General features: G+C 38.0%; 1 protein-coding gene across 4 annotated transcripts in view; it reads right to left on the bottom strand.

Annotated features, from left to right (window-relative positions):
• VPS8 (VPS8 subunit of CORVET complex) overlaps positions 1-17429 on the bottom strand; it is a 242373-nt gene extending 224944 nt beyond the window's left edge. For 2 of the 4 annotated variants that reach the window (XM_019735832.2, XM_074328957.1), the window contains exons 1-3: positions 17342-17429; positions 3451-3702; positions 2310-2378 (exon numbers count right to left, since the gene is read on the bottom strand). In XM_019735832.2, coding sequence (XP_019591391.2) covers positions 2310-2378; positions 3451-3603 — 222 coding nt within the window. In that variant the 5' untranslated portion in view covers positions 3604-3702; positions 17342-17429. Of the gene's footprint in view, positions 1-2309; positions 2379-3450; positions 3703-10026; positions 10164-13634; positions 13762-17341 lie in introns of those variants that run through there. The other 2 variants (XM_074328952.1, XM_074328954.1) reach the window with 2 other exon arrangements.
• Positions 17430-18058: the final 629 nt, after the last annotated feature.

Below are 18058 nucleotides of genomic sequence, written 5' to 3'. Positions count from 1 at the left end.
CTTCTGGTATGGAAATTTCTGTCAAATAAAAACATTACGGTGTGTCCTCATCCACCTTATTCACCGGATCTGTCACCATGCAACTTCTGTCTCTTTCCCAAAATCAAAATGACCAGGAAAGGTAAACATTTGAACTGATTCAGGACATCAAGGCAGCCACAGCAGCATAATTAAAGACACTCATGAAAGAAGACTTCCAGAACTGCTTCAGAAAGTGGCAAGAACAATGGGATAAGTGTGTTCGAAGTAAGAGGGAGTATTTCGAGGGGGATACATGGCAATGTGTCTTTTATTGTCATCATTTTTTTTCAGACATTCACTGTATTTTTCTATCACACCTCATATTTACATTTTCTACTTCTGCCCTTTTCATTTTTTCTTTTTAAAAATCATTTTCTTTAATACCTTTTCTCCCTTACAGTCTTCATAATGTTCTACAACTTAAATTATTTTTACTTTCACTTATCCACTTGTTTAGCTCCTTTGAAGTGTGAAGGCTGCTAATTTCCAGTCCCATTTCTCTCTCAAAGTCAGAGACAGTCATACAGTACTTTATAATCCCAGTATCTAACACTATCACCCAAGTACACAAGGCACCCAAATTACTACTAAGAAGAGCATTACCTTCTCAGTAAGCCATTAATGATTGTACTTACTCTTATTAGTAGATAAGTAAATCGTGCAAAGATGGTTTCCCTTCATTATGAACTACAGTCTCACTCATATGAGCATTATTTTCTTTGCCCTTATTATATAAATATGTAAAATAGGGCTTTGTACACAGTCCTGTAAGGTTATTTTTATTTCCCACTTAGTAAGGTAATTGAAATGAGATGTGATTAAGACCATGATAACAAAATCAATCTCTTCATCTCTAAAAGAAAGATTTCCTCTATGTTAGAAACCAATAAATAAATATCACTATAAGAGGATAGTCTCTCATTGACCAAAGCCTTCTTTGTCAAAATTAAAAATGTATTAAGTCTTAACACAGATCATGCATAATACTTTTGAAGTTAAAATATATTCAAAGTCACAGCAACATTAACTGATATAAAAAACAGAAATAGGGATGGCCAGTTAGCTCAGTTGGCTAGAGCGTGGTGCTGATAACACCAAGGTTGCCGGTCTGATCCCCGCATGGGCCAGTGTGAGCTTCGCCCTCCCCAAAATATATATATACATATACATATATATGTGTGTGCATATATATATATGTATATATATGTATATATGTATACGTATATATACACAAACACACACACACACACACACACATAGAAATAAAAGTCATACGAGAAAAATGAAAGATACAATTCACGGAGAAAATAGTCTGCATCCTATAAAGTGTTGGCTCTGACCCTAACAGTAGTACACATAGGTAAAGCAGTAATAAAGACCAAGGCCCAACTCATGCGGAGCTATGGGATCAGTGGGCCTTTCTATTGCAGTACCTTTGCATCATTATCTTTTAGAAAACACAACTCTGGATCTGAAATAGATTTATGCATTAAAAAATATTTCTCAAATTAGAAGCTAAAACCTCCAAGGTGAGTCTTAAGCAAGTTTTTAAAAGATCAAGAAAATTGAGTTGAAGAACTGTCAGCAGAGGCAGGGCACATAAAACCAGCACACTTCCCCCATGTGTACCTCCACCAAGCCCTTCCTCAAGCCTGTGTGATCGCTAACACAGAAAAGAACGATATCATTGGAAAACTCAGAAAAAGTCTTTAACAGAGATGGCACTCATAAGATAAACTATGGAGGTTCCGTTTTCTTTATACAGCAGGGTGATGAGGCACATTACAAGGTTGAAGATGCTCTTTAGTATCAAAGGATGAGCTCTTTGACTATCACCGACGTTATCAAAACAATATAAATCTTAAAAGTGACATGCACTTCGTATTTCAACTCACTTCATAGAACATCTTTTAAAAATCTACCAAGTATGAGCCGTTGTACTGGGCACAGAGATGAATATGACATGGCTTCTGCCCTTGAGCAGCTCAGTCTAGATCAGCACTGTCCAACAGAACTTCCCGCAACAATACAAATATTCTGTATCTACGCTGTTCACTAGAGTTGCCACTAGCCCCAGGCGGATGACTGGGCACCTAACATGTGCCTTCTACAACTGAGGAAGCGAATTTGTAATTTTTGTTTAATTGTAATTAATTTAAATTGCCACATGTGGCTAGTGGCTCCCATATTGGCCAGTGCAGATCTTGACACATACATTATAATTATGGTAACCCGGAAGTATTAAAATCAGTGCTACAACCAGATAGTGATCATTAATACATAGTTACCTCATTTAGTATGCTTTCCAGTGTCGGAGGAGTATCAACTTGAGGAATATCAAACTCCTTGTCGTCAATCTAAATAGAGAAAAGAAATTAATGCTCACATAATGATGCTTTCCCTCTTATAATCATGAGGGTGTTTTAATTGATTAGAACCACTATCAATTAAGACACAAACATACTACCAAACTGACCATACGACCAACTCAATAAAACTCCCTGGTAGTATAGGTCAGGTCAAAAGACTACAGAATTGGTCCCTTTCCTATCCACGTAGTCAGTGATTATCAAGGACAAATATGCACTGATTGAACCTGTCCAGAGAGCTTCTGATGAAGGACTTTGGCATCTGTTTTCTTGGACATGACAAACAGCACATTTTATGACAAGCCCTAATTTTCTAAGTTGAGACATAAGTCATAAGCAATATACAAAGGTCTGACATTGCCTTTCTTAGTTATTTTATAAATTATGGTGAGAATAATTAGGTCAAACAACTTGTAATTAAATGTTCTCATGGTCATTAAATGTCATTAAATATTCTCATGAATATTTATTCACAAATAGTTTATTCACAAAAACCTATTAATAACAAATCAATGGAGAACAAATCACTGCACAAGAATTCTAAATCTGGGGCAGCCAGATGGCTCAGTTGGTTAGAGTGCAAGCTCTGAACAACAGGGTTGCCGGTGCGATTCCCACATGGGATGGTGGGCTGCACTCCCTGCAACTAAGATAGAAAATGGCGACTAGACTTGGATCTGAGCTGTGCCCTCCACAACTAGATTGAAGGACAATGTCTTGGAGCTGATGGGCCCTGGAGAAACACACTGTTCCCCAATATTCCCCAATTTAAAAAAAAATTTAAAAAAAGAATTCTAAACCTACCACTAGTTCTACAATCTGCACTTCAGTTTCTCCCTTTATAAAATGGATTTTCAGTGTTGTGAAGCTCAAATGAGAACACGCATTAAAGTATTTCATAAACTGAAATGAACTATACAAATGAAGAGTGACATTATCTAAAGCTGTACATTGACTCCTTTTGTATGACATCCATGCAAAATGACCAATTTTTGAGTTATAAAGTATACTCTAACCAATATTTTGTTTAAACATCACGTGACAAAAGTTGAACTTTTACCAGATCATTTTTGAATTCCAGTTCCTTGTCCAGATCTATGTTAGAAAATTTTGAAAGTGAAGCTTCTAGATTAAAAGACTTATTCAGTCCTTCTTCAGTAGTCTTGGCACAGAAGCTCTGTTCCACATTTTCATGGTCTGGTTCATTTTCCATATTTACTTTTAATAACTGTAGTCAGTCAATCCAAGCAAGTTTTCGTTTGTTTTGTTTTCTTTTCTTTTTGGCCTTAGATGATGACCTGAATGATGATCTCTTTTCGAAAAAGAAAATAATATGTGGTTTAGATTTCCGCAATTGGACATTCTGAAGACTTACTTGGTCAGACTTATGTGGAAACTCAATTACCTGATTATAGGCAAAAGGAATCAATACTAGGGTACGGTGTGTGATGTGGGGGAGAGTTTCTACGAGAGCACAAAGGTGGAACATCTAACTCTGAAGTATAGGAAATGACCCACCACCCGGAGTCATAAGTCTGGTGATAGTGACAGACTTGGGATACACTCAGCCACTAGACCAGGTACTAACTAGATTTATGTACCTAAGAGCATGATGGTAAATTGGTGCCAAAAGCTGCAATTAACCCCTTCCTCTTTCCCAAGCCTCAGTGTGGATCCCTTCCCCTGCAGATAAGCATGCAGAACAATTTTGTCGTTGGCATCCACGCAGGACCACAGATGTGTCAGGGAGCCTAGTGTAGACAGAGAGGCCCAGAATGGATACCAAGTGACTTAATACGACACTAGCAAATCTAAGGATTCAGATCTATTAAGGTACACAACAATGACACCAGGATAAAATAATTCCACAGCCAACTAGAGATTTCTAGAAAGAAAGCCAGTCACAGAGAAACACGGACATTTTCAGGGAAAACTGAAATAACTTAAAAAAAGAAGTATGCAAACTTTTTGTAGATTTCACAGCTCTAAATGATACAGTGCTACATCAAAAAGATGATTTAGTTTATTTGCAAAATTTTCTAGAAACCAATTGTCCGCAAAATTTCTAGAAAATTAAAATATATTCAGAAAAAAAATAATTACGAATTTTATGATTAAATTTACTCTTAAATGTTTTCAGTTTATGTTATAATTAGGCTCCAAGTGACCAAACTTTAAAAAGTCCATTACTTAGCTCTGCCTGTTTAGAATGAAGCAAAAATATGAAAATAAAAACAATGCCATAATAATAATGACAATAAAAACAAAGGTCATTTTGTTTTCTAGACGAGGTGTTTTCCCCAGTACCAAACAACTAGCAGTAACTCTCAGTGGGACACCTTTTCAAAGTACATTCTGCCCACAGCCGGGGTGGGGTTGGGGGGGGATGGCAGGGCATAATCACCAGGCCCACCAACAATTCTCTCCACCTGACAATTTCTTTTACTCCTCAGTGAAGGCAGAAACAATGCTGACAACCACTGAGCCGCTGAAAGAACTAATTTTTTTAAAAGGAGTGGAGAATTAGTTTTTTAAAATATAAATTTTCAGATTTTTAAAAACTCAAAATTTTATCTAATTAGGCTCATTTTTTCAGTACTATAATTTCACTTCCATCGATGTTTCAGTTTTGTTATACTAAAAGAAATTAATATCTAAAGACACTAGACTCATGAAGTCTAATTTTTTTTAAGAGTTGAAACCGTTTTTTTGTAGCTGGTACAACTGGTATAATACCAAATACAGACTAATTTCTTTCACTTGTTGCTGAAGACAGATTGTAAGCCTCCATTCTATGAAATGCATATTATTAAATACATTCCTAGAAGACATAACTGAGGGTACTCTGTGTCTGGCAACATTAGAAAGTATCTTTCCAATCTCAGTTACTGAATGTATTGCTTCGTTTACAATAAACCAAATGCAGCAATGTTACATTTATATGCCTTTCTCCAAAGAAGACTGAATTGGCTCATGAAAAATTGCTTCTTAATTAAGTTCACTCTTATTTGTATTGCTTAGCAAAAATGATTACAATTAATCAAGGAATGTTTGCAAACATATGCAATCTAATTCATATTCAGTGATGCTTGAGGACAAGTTATTGAGGTTTATTCTTATATATACATTTTTTTAAATAGTGTAAAAGATCACAGAGAAAAAAAGAAAAAAGAAAACTTTTATTTAAATGGTCAATAACCCAAAATGTTTCATTCTGCACATTTGTTTTTCCAAAATAACTCAGAAAGGAAAACAATTTTTTCTGGCTCTTTTTATATCTCCTATCTGGAGTTAGAGGTCAGCAGTTGTGAACACCAATATCACCCTAAAGAAGTTTCAAGTGATCAAGCATTCCCTGAAGAAAAGAACATCATCCTGCCAAGCTGCCCTACTCCATTTCCAACCTTCACCTCACTGAGCTCCTGTGATTGATGCGATATGGTGGCAAAGTAGTTAGCAGACACTTCTCCCAAGAAGACATACAAACGGCCAACAGATACATAAAAAGATGCTCAACTTCACTAGCTAGTAGGGAAATTCAAATCAAAACCACAATGTGATACCATCTCACACCTGTTAGAATGACTATTATCAACAAAACAAGTAATGACAACAGTTGGAGAGGTTGCGGGGGGAAAAAGGAACCCTCATACACTGTTGGTGGGAATGTAAATTGGTGCAACCACTATGGAAAACAGTAAGGAGGTTGCTCAAAAAATTAAGAACAGAATTACCATATGACCTAGCAGTCCCTCTTCTGGATATCTACCCAAAAAAATCTGGAAACATTTATCCATAAAAATACATGTACCCCAATGGTCATTGCAGCTTTATTTACGGTGTCCAAGACCTGGAAACAACCAGTGTCCTTTAATAGATGATGGGATAAAGAAGATGTGCTACATATACACAGTGGAATATTATTCAGCCATAAGAAAAGATGAAATACTGCCATTTGCAACAACATGGATGGATCTTGAGATTATCACGCTGAGAGAAATAAATTGGAGAGAAAAAGTCGAGAACGATATGATTTCACTCATATGTGGGATACAAAACTGAGAGCAACAAATGAACAAGACACACAAGCAAAAACTCATACACACAGACAACAGTTTAGTGGTTACCAGAGGGTGAGGGGGGAGGTAGAAGATGGTGACAGAAGGAAATTTGACTTTAAGTGGTAAACACACAATGCAATATATAGATGATGTATTATAGAATTATATACTTGAAACCTATAGTTTTATTAACCAATGTCACCCCAATAAATTTAACTTAAAAAAAAGTCAATTACAACAGGTTTGAATCTGGGTTTTATCGGATTCGATCTGTCTACCCTTTGGGAGCCCCTCCACTTCTACATCTATGCACTATTCGTGGTCATTTGTGTTGTTTACACAGAACAGCACCTCTTGTTCTGGGCAGGGCTCCTTCAAACCACGTGGTTCTTGTTGAGGCTGTCAATCAAAAATCCCTTAGTAATAAAAATCGTATAAAATAGCCAGAGTCCTTCACCAGGATTCACTAAAATGGAACTGCTGAGGAAGAGCCATTTCCATTGTTCTCTAAACAATGAATAACAAGGCTGGTCAGCACCCACACACTCCAACCCCCTCTTCCCCACACACACATACTGGTCTGCAGAAAAGGAGGTCATTTATTCAACACAAGTCAACCAAACACCTACTTTGCCTCCGTCACTGGAGCTCAACCTCTATAAACAGACTAAACATTCTAGGTCCAGATTCTCTAGCAAGAATGAAATCATCCCACAAACACATGCAGACATGAAGAGGAAAGAGTGTCCTGATATCATTCAAGCCCCAGGTTCCAGTCTTCTATAAAGTTAGCTCTGGCCATAGCCTTCTGGGAGTTTGCCTACATAAGCCAACATACTCTCCCCACTCTCCCAATTTATTGCTTTTCTTTTCTTGGTCACTTACAATTGAGAGTCCTGACTCCTAGGAATGCAACTACCTACTTTGCAGGGCTACTGTGAGGAATAAATGACACAATGATTGGAAAGCATTTAGAATAATGCCTGGACACCGAATAGGTTTTCAAGAAATATTAGCTATCATCATTTAAAATGTCCTCAAGATCTCCAAATTCTTCTAAAGACCCTGAAACAAGACCCAGTACTTTTGTAAAGATGTAGCCCTTGCTAAGCGTATCAGAAGGATACCTTATTGAAAGGGCATGCTTCTAATACCATATTAGAAGTTTCCTCATGAGCTAAACAGTGGGGTTTTACCTAAGACTAGGACAACCCCCACCCAGCAAAGCATCACACACACTTAATACAAACTTTTAATTATGATAATTGTCATATACTAACTCATTCTAAAATTATGCCTTTTTTTTTACATCAACTTCCTCTTTTGTCACTTACCACCAGTTTTTGCGTTCTTTATGTTAGCAAATTTTTTCAAACCAAATAGACCTGCTGCATCAAAAGGTCACCATGCTTGGATTTTTTTTAAAAAAAAGAAGAGTTCACTAGGGCAGTTTCTGTACATTTTTTAGAAAGTGAGCTACGCACGCACGAAGCCACCTGTGGTAGGCAGAATAGTGCCCAACGATGCCCATCCTAATCCCCAGAACCTGTCACTATGTTAACTTACATGTCAAAAGGGATTTAGCAGATGTGATTAAATTCGGATCTTGAGTTGGGGAGATTATCCTGGATTATCTGGTGGGCCCAATGTAATTAAAGGGTCTTTAACAGTGGAAGAGGGAGGCAGAAGAAAGTCAGAGGAAGGGATGTGACAACAGAAGCAGAGAGATGTTATATTGCAGGCTTTGCAGATGAAGGAAGAGTGCCAGGAGCCAAGGAATTCAGTCTTTAGAAGCTGTAAAAGGTAAGTAAATGGATTCTCTCCTAGAGCCTCCAGAAGGACCGCAGCCTGGCCACAGCCTGAATTCGGCCTACCGTGCTTCCCAAAAATAAGACCTAGCCAGACCATCAGCTCTAATGCGTCTTTTGGAGCAAAACTTAATATAAGACTGGGTATTATATTATATTTTATATTATATAAGACTGGGTCTTATATTAATTTTTGCTCCAAAAGACGCATTAGAGCTGATGGTCCAGCTAGGTCTTATTTTCGGGGAAACATGATAGTAAGACCAGTGGACTTGTGAACTACAGAACTGTACAATAATAAATCTGCATTGTTTTAAGCCATGAAATATATGGTAATTTGTTACAGCAATAATAGGAAACGAATATACCAACTTCAATTAACTTCTGTCCACATCTCCAACATTCTGAAATACTAAATCCTCCCTTGTCACTTGGTATTGTTCAAATATTTATTGAGCAAGCCCTTCATTCCCACGTGCAGAACAATGATGAAATGCTTAATATAGGGTGCTTAATGTTACACACTTGATGCAGATACTGCCTCCAGATATCACGTAAGTGCTATCCCCATACAAAGGCTGGCAATGAACTACTGTAATTTCCTCTTGACATACAATTCTACAACTAGTTCTTCACCTAATCATTGGGTGATCTAGTGTTTTTATAGTTCTTAAGGTGGTGCCATGCCAGACAATACTTGCAGACAAAACAATAAGGTTACGTCAATTGTTCTCAGTCTCTCCCAGAATGAAAGAAATCACATTAATCTGACAGGAAATGTATGTCACAGAATCATGGTTATCCAGGATGTTGTCCTCTTGTGAGTACTGCTGATAAACTAATATTTTAATAGTTGTGACTTAAGATGATCTGACATCTTTATAGTTCCCAAGGTTTTCTCCTTCTTAATGAATAAGGTTATTCCCAATCAATTAATAATAGAGTCAAGGACCATTTTTTAAAAAGAAATGTACCGTATAAACAGCAATGACCCCATTATGACATCGGCCAACTGAATATTAACTCTAGAATGTGACCTAAATTAGGCCAGGTTAACGGGGAACTGTTTCGCCAGGTTTTTTACTTTGGCAAACATTCTCAAGTTCCAAAATCCTATTTAACTCACTGACATTCTTTTCCTCCTAAAAGTGACACATGAGACACTTTTCACATTACAGTGAAATCAAATCAAGCGGGGTTGTTTTTTGTTTGTTTGTTTTTAGTTTATTATATCCCCAGAAAGATACCACGAAATCATGATATGGAAACGATTTTACATGCCAAATTTGTTCCTGACCTTCCCAATCCAAGTATTTCTCTTCTTCCATTTCTTTATTTTGTTTTGTCTTCTTGTAGTTTGTTTTGTGAAGAAAAATATAATAGAGCATTAATTTCTATCCGTTTTCTATTATCTTTCTTGGGTAAATGGAATAATTTTTAACAGCTCCCCAATGGCCACACGATAAAATTCCAAATTGTAAGCCTATGATTCCAGACATCACATGAGCTGATTTTACCTTCCTTTACAACTAAACTTATTATTTCTGTTCAGTCCTTCAATAATAGCTTCCACTTGCCCTCCAGGTCTGCTCACGCTAGTTCACCTTCCCTTTCCTTTTCCTCTCCATTTATCTTCCTTCCTTCCTTTCTTCCTTCCTTCCTTCTCGGCATCTTCCTTCCCCCAAGCACCCTCTGAATCCAGAAGGAATGCATCCTTTAGAACAGTGCCCTGGCACCTTCCTCATATTGATTCATTAGTTAACTTACCATGTGACTATGCCTTTTCTCCCCAATTATTCAGTGATAATGGGGCCATCCTTCTTTGTATACTCCACACCACTAGGCTCTTTGACTTGCATAGCTTTGTACACATTCAATCAATTAACACAGAAACTGGAAGCCAGGAATAACACCTGTATTGCAAATTAAATATATCAGTTTTATTACCTGTAATTGTTAATATTCAGAGGATATTATTTGTCTCACAACATATAGGAATCTACACCATAATAAACCAAGTTATGATTGAGTTCTACCTTTTTGTAATCAGGCTTATCAACTACTGCTGATCATATTCATCCTTCAGATATCAGCTGAAACTTTGCTTCCTCAAAAAAGCCTTTTATGTCCTGCTCAACTAGACTAGGTTCCCTATTAGTACGCACCTACAACATTGTTCTCTTTTATTACACTTATCACATTGCAATCATTTTTTCAGTAGGTAAACCACCCTTCCTTTCCCTGTACTGGAATGCAGGTTCCAGGAGAGCAAAGACCGGATCTGCCTTGTTCATCATTGTATTCCAATGACTAATTACACAGTAGCTCATAACCTACCAATCCAGCCAGCCAGCCTGGCATCCTTCCCTCCCTAGGTAAGCAGCCAAGCAACACTTCAGCACTGGCTTCCAGAGCCGCAAATAGCAGTTCTGGTCATTCAAAATAAGATGTGGTTAGTCGTTCTACCCCAAAAAGCCTTCCATCTTGCAAGTTTCATTCTTTACATCTAGGTGATATTTGTTTTAATCTGTAACACTGATTTTTTTAAATAACATTTGCTCATGTATAATATGACACAAATTCCAAAATTACAGATGTTTCATGTTCTTTTACATTAATTCAGCCTACAGGCCATGATGAAAACAGTGAAAATGTATCCTATATCCATTTAATTTACAGGAATTCAACTATTATTTTCAGCAGGGAGAAAGAGAAAAAAAGAAATGATTCACACAGACCCAGGGATGCTATGTATACCACTGCACAAAACTATATGCTTCAGAGTGAGCCTGGGAGAGGACATGGATATCTGCTGCCCTTTTGGTCAGTCTCAGTGTGTATGCCTCATATACAAGCAATCAATAGCACGTGTGCTCAAAATAACAAACAGCATGCTGTTCCAACATGGAGCAAAACCTGGCTGTGTTGGACTTCCTGAGAGAACCTGCATCAGTCTCCAACATGACTCCTTCCCTGGGTACTTTGCAGGTACTCAATTTTCAAGGTACTTTTCAAGGGTACTCTCAAGTTTCATCTAACTCATGCACTTCAGAAATAGACCTTGTATTAGATGCAATGCTACTATTGTGGGATGAGCAGCTTACTTGATCCCTGAGTTTCTTTCTGAGAATAGACACATTTAGGTAACTATGGCCCACAATGCTTACCGCTGCCACTATGAAAATGCCCCAAATGCTGTTTCTTTTTCTCTTCCCTTGGTAAATGTCTAAACGAGAAAAGTGATCATTTAAAACTTAGGAAGTACATACAGAACAACAAATGTTAAAAAGAAAAGTGAGGGAAAGGAATAGTGCTTGACACGGAACGTTATCAAAGATAGGTCATATGTTGAGGACATAAAACTATCCTCAACAAATTTAAGAAGACTGAAATCATACCAAGCATATTCTCTAACCACAATGCTTTGAAACTGGAAATCAACTGCAAAAGGAAAGCTGGAAAAACCACAAATATCTGGAGATTAAACAACATGTTATTGACCAACAACTGGTCAAAGAAGAAATAAAAGATCAAAAGATACATAGAGACAAATGAGAACGACAATAAAATGCATCAAAAATTTGGGAATGCAGTAAGTGGTAATAAGAGGAAAAGTTAAGCATTACAGGCCTACCTCAAAAAACAAGAAAAATCTCAAATAAACAATCTAACAGTTCACCTTAAACAACTACCGTAGAAAAAGAAAAACAAATGAAGTCCAAAGTCAGTAGAAGGAAGGAAATAATAAAAATTAGAGCAGAATTAAATGATGATAGAACAGAAAGACAATAGAAAAAGATTAATGCAACAAAGAGCTGGTCCTTTGGAAAGATAAATAAAATTGACAAAACTCTGGCTAGACTCTCTAAGAAAAAAGGAGAAAAGACAAATAAAATCAGAAATGAAAGAGGAGAAATTACAATGGACACCAAAGAAATACAAAGGACAATACAAGAATACCATGAAAGATATACGCCACCAAATTCGATAACCTCGAAGAAATGGACAAGTTCTTAGAAATATATAACCTTCCTAGACTGAATCATGAAGAACTGGAAAATCTAAATTGACCAATCAACAGTAAGAAAATTGAATCAGTCATCAAAAACCTCCCAAAAAATAAAAGCCGAGGACCAAATGGCTTCACTAGTGAATTCCATCAAATGTTCAAAGAAAATTTATTATCTATCCTCAAACGCTTACAAAAAAATTGAAGAGGTAATTCTTCCTACCTCATTTTCTGAAGTCAACATTACCATCATACCAAAAGCTGGCAAGGACAACACACAAAAAGAAAATTACACGTTAATATAACTGATGAATATACATACAAAGTTCTAAACAAAATACTAGCAAATCTAATACAACTATACATTAAAAAGACAATAGATCACGATCAAGTGGGGTTCATTCCAGGGGTGCAAGATGGTTCAATATACACAAATAGATCAACGTAATACACCACATTAACAAAATAAAGGATAAAAATCATATGATCATATCAATAGATGCAGAAAAAGCATTTGACAAGATACAACATCCATTTATGATTAAAACACTCAATAAAATGGGTATGGAGGAAAATACCTAAACATAAAGGCTACATATGACAAACCCTCAGCTAAATCATACTCAATGGTGAAAAACTGAAAGCTTTTTCCTCTAAGATCGGGAACGACACGGATGCCCATTCTCACTACTGTTATTCAACACGTAGTACTGTACGTTCTAGTGAAAGTAATCAGGCAACAGAAAGAAATAAAAGGCATCCAGATCAGTAATGAAGAAGTAAAACTGTCATTTTTTGCAGATGATATGATTCTATATACAGAAAACCTTAAAAACTCCACACACACACACACACAATTAGAAACAAACAATTACAGTAAAGTTGCAGGATGCAAAATCAATGTACAAAAGTCCATTGCGTTCCTATATACTAACAATAAAATATCAGGAAAATGAAGAAAACAACTCCACTTTCACTTGCAACAAAAGAATAAAATACCTAGGAATAAATTTAATGTTTATTGTCTAACTGATAACAGCCATTCTAACAAATGTGATGTGGTATCTCATTGTGGTTTGGATTTGCATTTCCCTTATAGTTGGCGAAGTTGAGCATCTTTTCATATATCTGTTGGCCATTTGTATGTCTTCTTCAGGTCCTCTGCCCAGTTTTTTAAAGGATTGTTTTTCGTTGTTCTTGTTCAGTTGTATGAGTTCTTTCTATTTTGGGGTATTAAAGGTGAAGAAGTTACACACTGAAAACTACAAGACATTGTTGAAAGAAACTGAAGAAGACACAAAGAAATGGAAAGATATTCCATGTTCATGGATTGGAAAAATCAATTTAATTTAAATGGTCATATTACCTGAAGCAATATACAGATTTAATGCAATCCCCATCAAAATCCCAATGACATTTTTCAAAGAAGTAGAGCAAAAAAAATCATCAAGTTTGTATGGAACCACGGGAGACTCCAAGTAGCCAAAGCAAGCCTGAAAAAAAAAAAGAATAAAGCCAGAGGTATCACACTCCCTGACTTCAAATTATACTACAAAACCAAAATAATCAAACCAGTATGGTATTGGCAGAAAAACAGATACAGAAACCAATGGAACAGAATTGAGAGCCCAGAAATAAACCTACATGTATATGGGCAACTAATTTCTGACAAAGGAGCCAAAAATATACAATGGAGAGAAGAAGGCTCTTCAATAAATAGTGCTGGGAAAGTTGGAAAACCACATGCAAAAGAATGAAACTACACTGCTATTTCACACCATACACAAAAATTAACTCAAAATGGATTGAAGACTTAAATATGAGACCTGAAACAATAAAATACATAGAAGAAAACACAGGTACTAAACTATGGACCTTGGTCTCAGGGGGGATTTTATGAACTTGACCCCAAAGGTAAGGGAAGTAAAAGCAAAAATAAATGAATGGGATTATATCAAATTCAAAAACTTCTGCACAGCAAAAGAAACCTTCAACAAAACAAAAAAGCAACCAACAGAATCAAAGAAGATATTTGCAAACAATAACTCTGATAAGGGGCTAATATCCAAAAATATGAAGAACTCATAAAACTCAACAAAGAAACAAACAATCCTTTTAAAAACTGGGCAGAGGACCTAGATATTTTTCCCAAGATGACATACAAATGGCCAACAGATATATAAAAAGATGCTCGACTTCACTAGCTATTAGGGAAATACAAATCAAAACCAAAATGAGATACACACAACCAATGTTAGAATGGCTACCGTGTTTCCCCGAAAATAACACCTATCCGGACCATCAGCTCTAATGCATATTTTGGAGCGAAGCGAAATAAGTCAGACAGAAAAAGTTGAGAACCATATTTCACTCATATATGGGATATAAAACAGAAAGCAACAAACAAACTCAGAGACCCAGACAACAGAAGGGTGATTACTAAAGGAGAAAGGGGTGGAGGGGAGGATGAAAAGCTTAAAAGGGACCAAACACTATATGGTGACCGAGGGCGACTAGAACTATGGGTGGTGATCACACAATATAATATACAGATGATGTATTATAGAATTGTACACTTGAAACTTATGTTAACCAGTGTCCCCAATAAAATTTAATTAAAATAAATAAATGACATTTTCAAAAAAAGAGTGCCTGAAACCTACCTATGCATGGTGCGGTTACTACTATGAATTGCCAGACACAACTCTCTGATAGCCCCATTCTAGAAAACAAAATCTAAATCCCCTACAAGAAATACAAAATAATAAGAACGAAGTTTACAAATACCTGTATTATGTATAAACTTTAATACTATTCACCAGCTTTATATCAATGTGTATGAGGCAATAAGGAAAATGAATGAAAAAGAAAAATCATCACTTCTTTCCAGCTTGTAAGAAGTCCCCACTATTATAAGAATCTCCGTCCAAGATCCACCCCAACCTCAGAGAACTCCTCTAAGAAGCACATGGGCCATGTGTAGCTGAAATATATTCCCTCTTCTCCACTGAGCTGGTATGGGTGAATTTTTCTAAGTTAAATACACAGAAAATAGGATTCCATTCAGTTGTAAGCTGAGTAGATGGTGGCCTTCCCACCCATCCTAATTAACTACCAATTAATTGAATTGTCACCTCAATTTGTCTTAGGTGTCATGAGTCACAAAAGATTTTTTTTTCCCCAAAGAGCAGAGGAAGCTTCTTGCTGAACTGCAGAGGGAAAAACAAATTTGATTACTGTTAAAACATCCCTCACCTTCTCCACCTTTCCTCTGGAAAACTGCTCCTCCCCCACTCCCACCATGTAATTTTGGTGGTGCTGCCAAACAAATACCTATCTACCTAGCCAGAAGAATAAGCACACAATATTCTTGTGTCCAATGTGGCCAATCAGTGTCCTTCCCCAGGTTTTGTACGCATCAACACTGAAGGTAGGAGTTTTCTCTTTACTCTGGATGCTTGGAAGCTTAGAAGATGTAACACGGGGGCTGGTATACAGAATGAAGATAATTCAAACAATAATTCAAGATTCAGTTAAGAATAGAACAGTTTGATCTTACAAATATACACAGATCACACCAGAAGCTGTGGGTCAAGAAAAGATGCTATCTAACCCATGTGAAAACTATAAAAAAGATCAAAAGTTAAACAGACATCATTAAGTTCAAAAGGCCTTCCTTTTCATTCACATACATAGCCGACATGTGGTGTCACAGTGGTTGAAATGCTTATGAAAAGAGTGAGATACAATTAAAAATCATCAAGCTGTCCCAATATTCTGGAAGACAGAAAACATCCATCTGTTGATGCTGATCCAACTACAAAGGAAATATATACAGGATACTCAACATATTATTCTCTTAGAGCTCTGGAATGAATTTTCTCACATATAACTATGTCTCTTTAACATATGAAGCCCAATAATTCAACCAGAATTTCCCATTTGTCTTTCTTCTGCATTCTATGGAACAAACCAGCTATTGCCAGAGGATTCAGTATCTAGTCTCTGCTTAAATTTAACCATGAGCAAACCCATATCTTACACAAACATGTGTAGATACTCCGTCCCCATTTGTATTAGATAGACTTCAAACACACACACAGCTGACATGTAATTATCTCCCAGTCACAGACACCTGGAGTAGAATTGGTGCCACAACTTAACATCCATGTTTGTTTTGCTTGGGGTATTGCGGGGCGGGGGCGTGAGGAGCTGAGGAAAGTGTGTTGGAGGGTGGGCAATGCAGAGGACACAAGCCTTTCTGTCCATTCTAATATTAGTCTAATATTAGGAAGGTGTGGAGGAGGCCTGCCGACTTGGAGGCTTCCCAAGTGTTCTTGATAACCCATGACCACGGAGCCTCTCGCTGATCCTACTTCCATCCTATCCTAACCTCCTTTGAAACGCAGCTAAACAGTTTAGACTGCTGTTTCCCTCCTTCCCCAGGCACCACACTTAGGAGAACTAACCAGGACCCAGGAGTGGCCTCGAACTTTAGAGACCCACCTATCCTCCTGCTGCCCTCACTCTGGGGCACACCTTGCAGGCAGAGAAACTGGAACCAGCGTCACTGAGTGCGCACCAATCCTAAGAGGTGGGCACCCCAGCTAAGTAAGCTTCGGCCTCACACTTGGGGAGCAAACTCATCCCAGTCCTCGAGGGATGGCGGAGCCTACCTCACCGGTGCCCCAGGCCCAAAAGGTGGGCTGCACACCTGTTCCGTCCTGGGTATATGGGTTATCACCTGCCCGCTAGTCTCACAATCAGGAGGAGAGGGTGCACCAGTCCCAGCCTCCCACTCAATTATAATCAACAAGTGGAAACTGCCCGACCCAGTCGCAGCCCAAAAGCTGGGCACACCCCTCCGCCCCAGAGTCAACCCCGCCCGGCCGGTGGGCCCTGGTCCAGTTAGCCAGTCGCCGGCAGCTCGATCAGCCACCCCGAGGCCGCGCTGCTGTCGCGCGGGGAAAAGGGCCGAGGCTCAGGGATCTGGCGCGCGTTCTCTTCCCGCTGGGAGTAAAGCCCCTCACTACTGTCCCCATCCCACTGGCCCATTCTAGAGACACTCTTTACCTGCGATTGTAGCGATTCCAGCCCAGGACGCCCGGCCCACGTGACCCCGCCCCCCCTTCAGCCTCACGCACGCGCAGTATCTACCACTAGTGGCCACGCTTCCGCTTCCAGCTTTCACTCTTGTCTCCCCTGGGCGGCCCGCCCCTCTACACCACGCCCTCATTTAAAGGGCCAGAGATACACTGTCTCACAGGGACTTAATGTGTGATTAACGTCTTCAGGAACAGGAGAGTGGGAACATCCGAGGAGGAACTCAGACCAATTATTATCAGTCCTTGAGATGAGTGGAGAAACCCTCCTCCAGCCCTAAACCCTCCTCCAGCCCTAAACCCTCCTCCAATCCTAAACCCTCCTCCAGCCCTACGTTAATGAATTAATCTAGCCTTTAAAAAAGTGAACCTACCTTCAGCAATCCCAGAAAGAGCAATTGATTCAGTCTTCCGGAGTTTGCAACCAATACTTTTTTTCTTTTAATCGTTTGAAAGACGAGCGTAGAATTGCCAGATTTTTATTTTTCCAAATACAGACAGTAAACACACTGAGATTAAAAAACAGCTATTATTTTCTAATTTATCATCATTTCTCCACAAAAATACATCCTAACATCAAAAATATAGGAGAAACACACTCTCAATAAAGGAGATATCTTTTAAATGGATAAAAACATATTTATTTCTCTTATTCCTCCTGAAGAAAGATGAAAGCTTTCAGGACAAA

The sequence above is a fragment of the Rhinolophus sinicus genome, linkage group LG01 (assembly GCF_036562045.2).
Source record: "Rhinolophus sinicus isolate RSC01 linkage group LG01, ASM3656204v1, whole genome shotgun sequence".
In the NCBI taxonomy this organism is placed as follows: Eukaryota; Metazoa; Chordata; class Mammalia; order Chiroptera; family Rhinolophidae; genus Rhinolophus; species Rhinolophus sinicus.
Note: the sequence above shows the minus strand (reverse complement) of the source record. Positions and strands in the feature narration are given on the sequence as shown.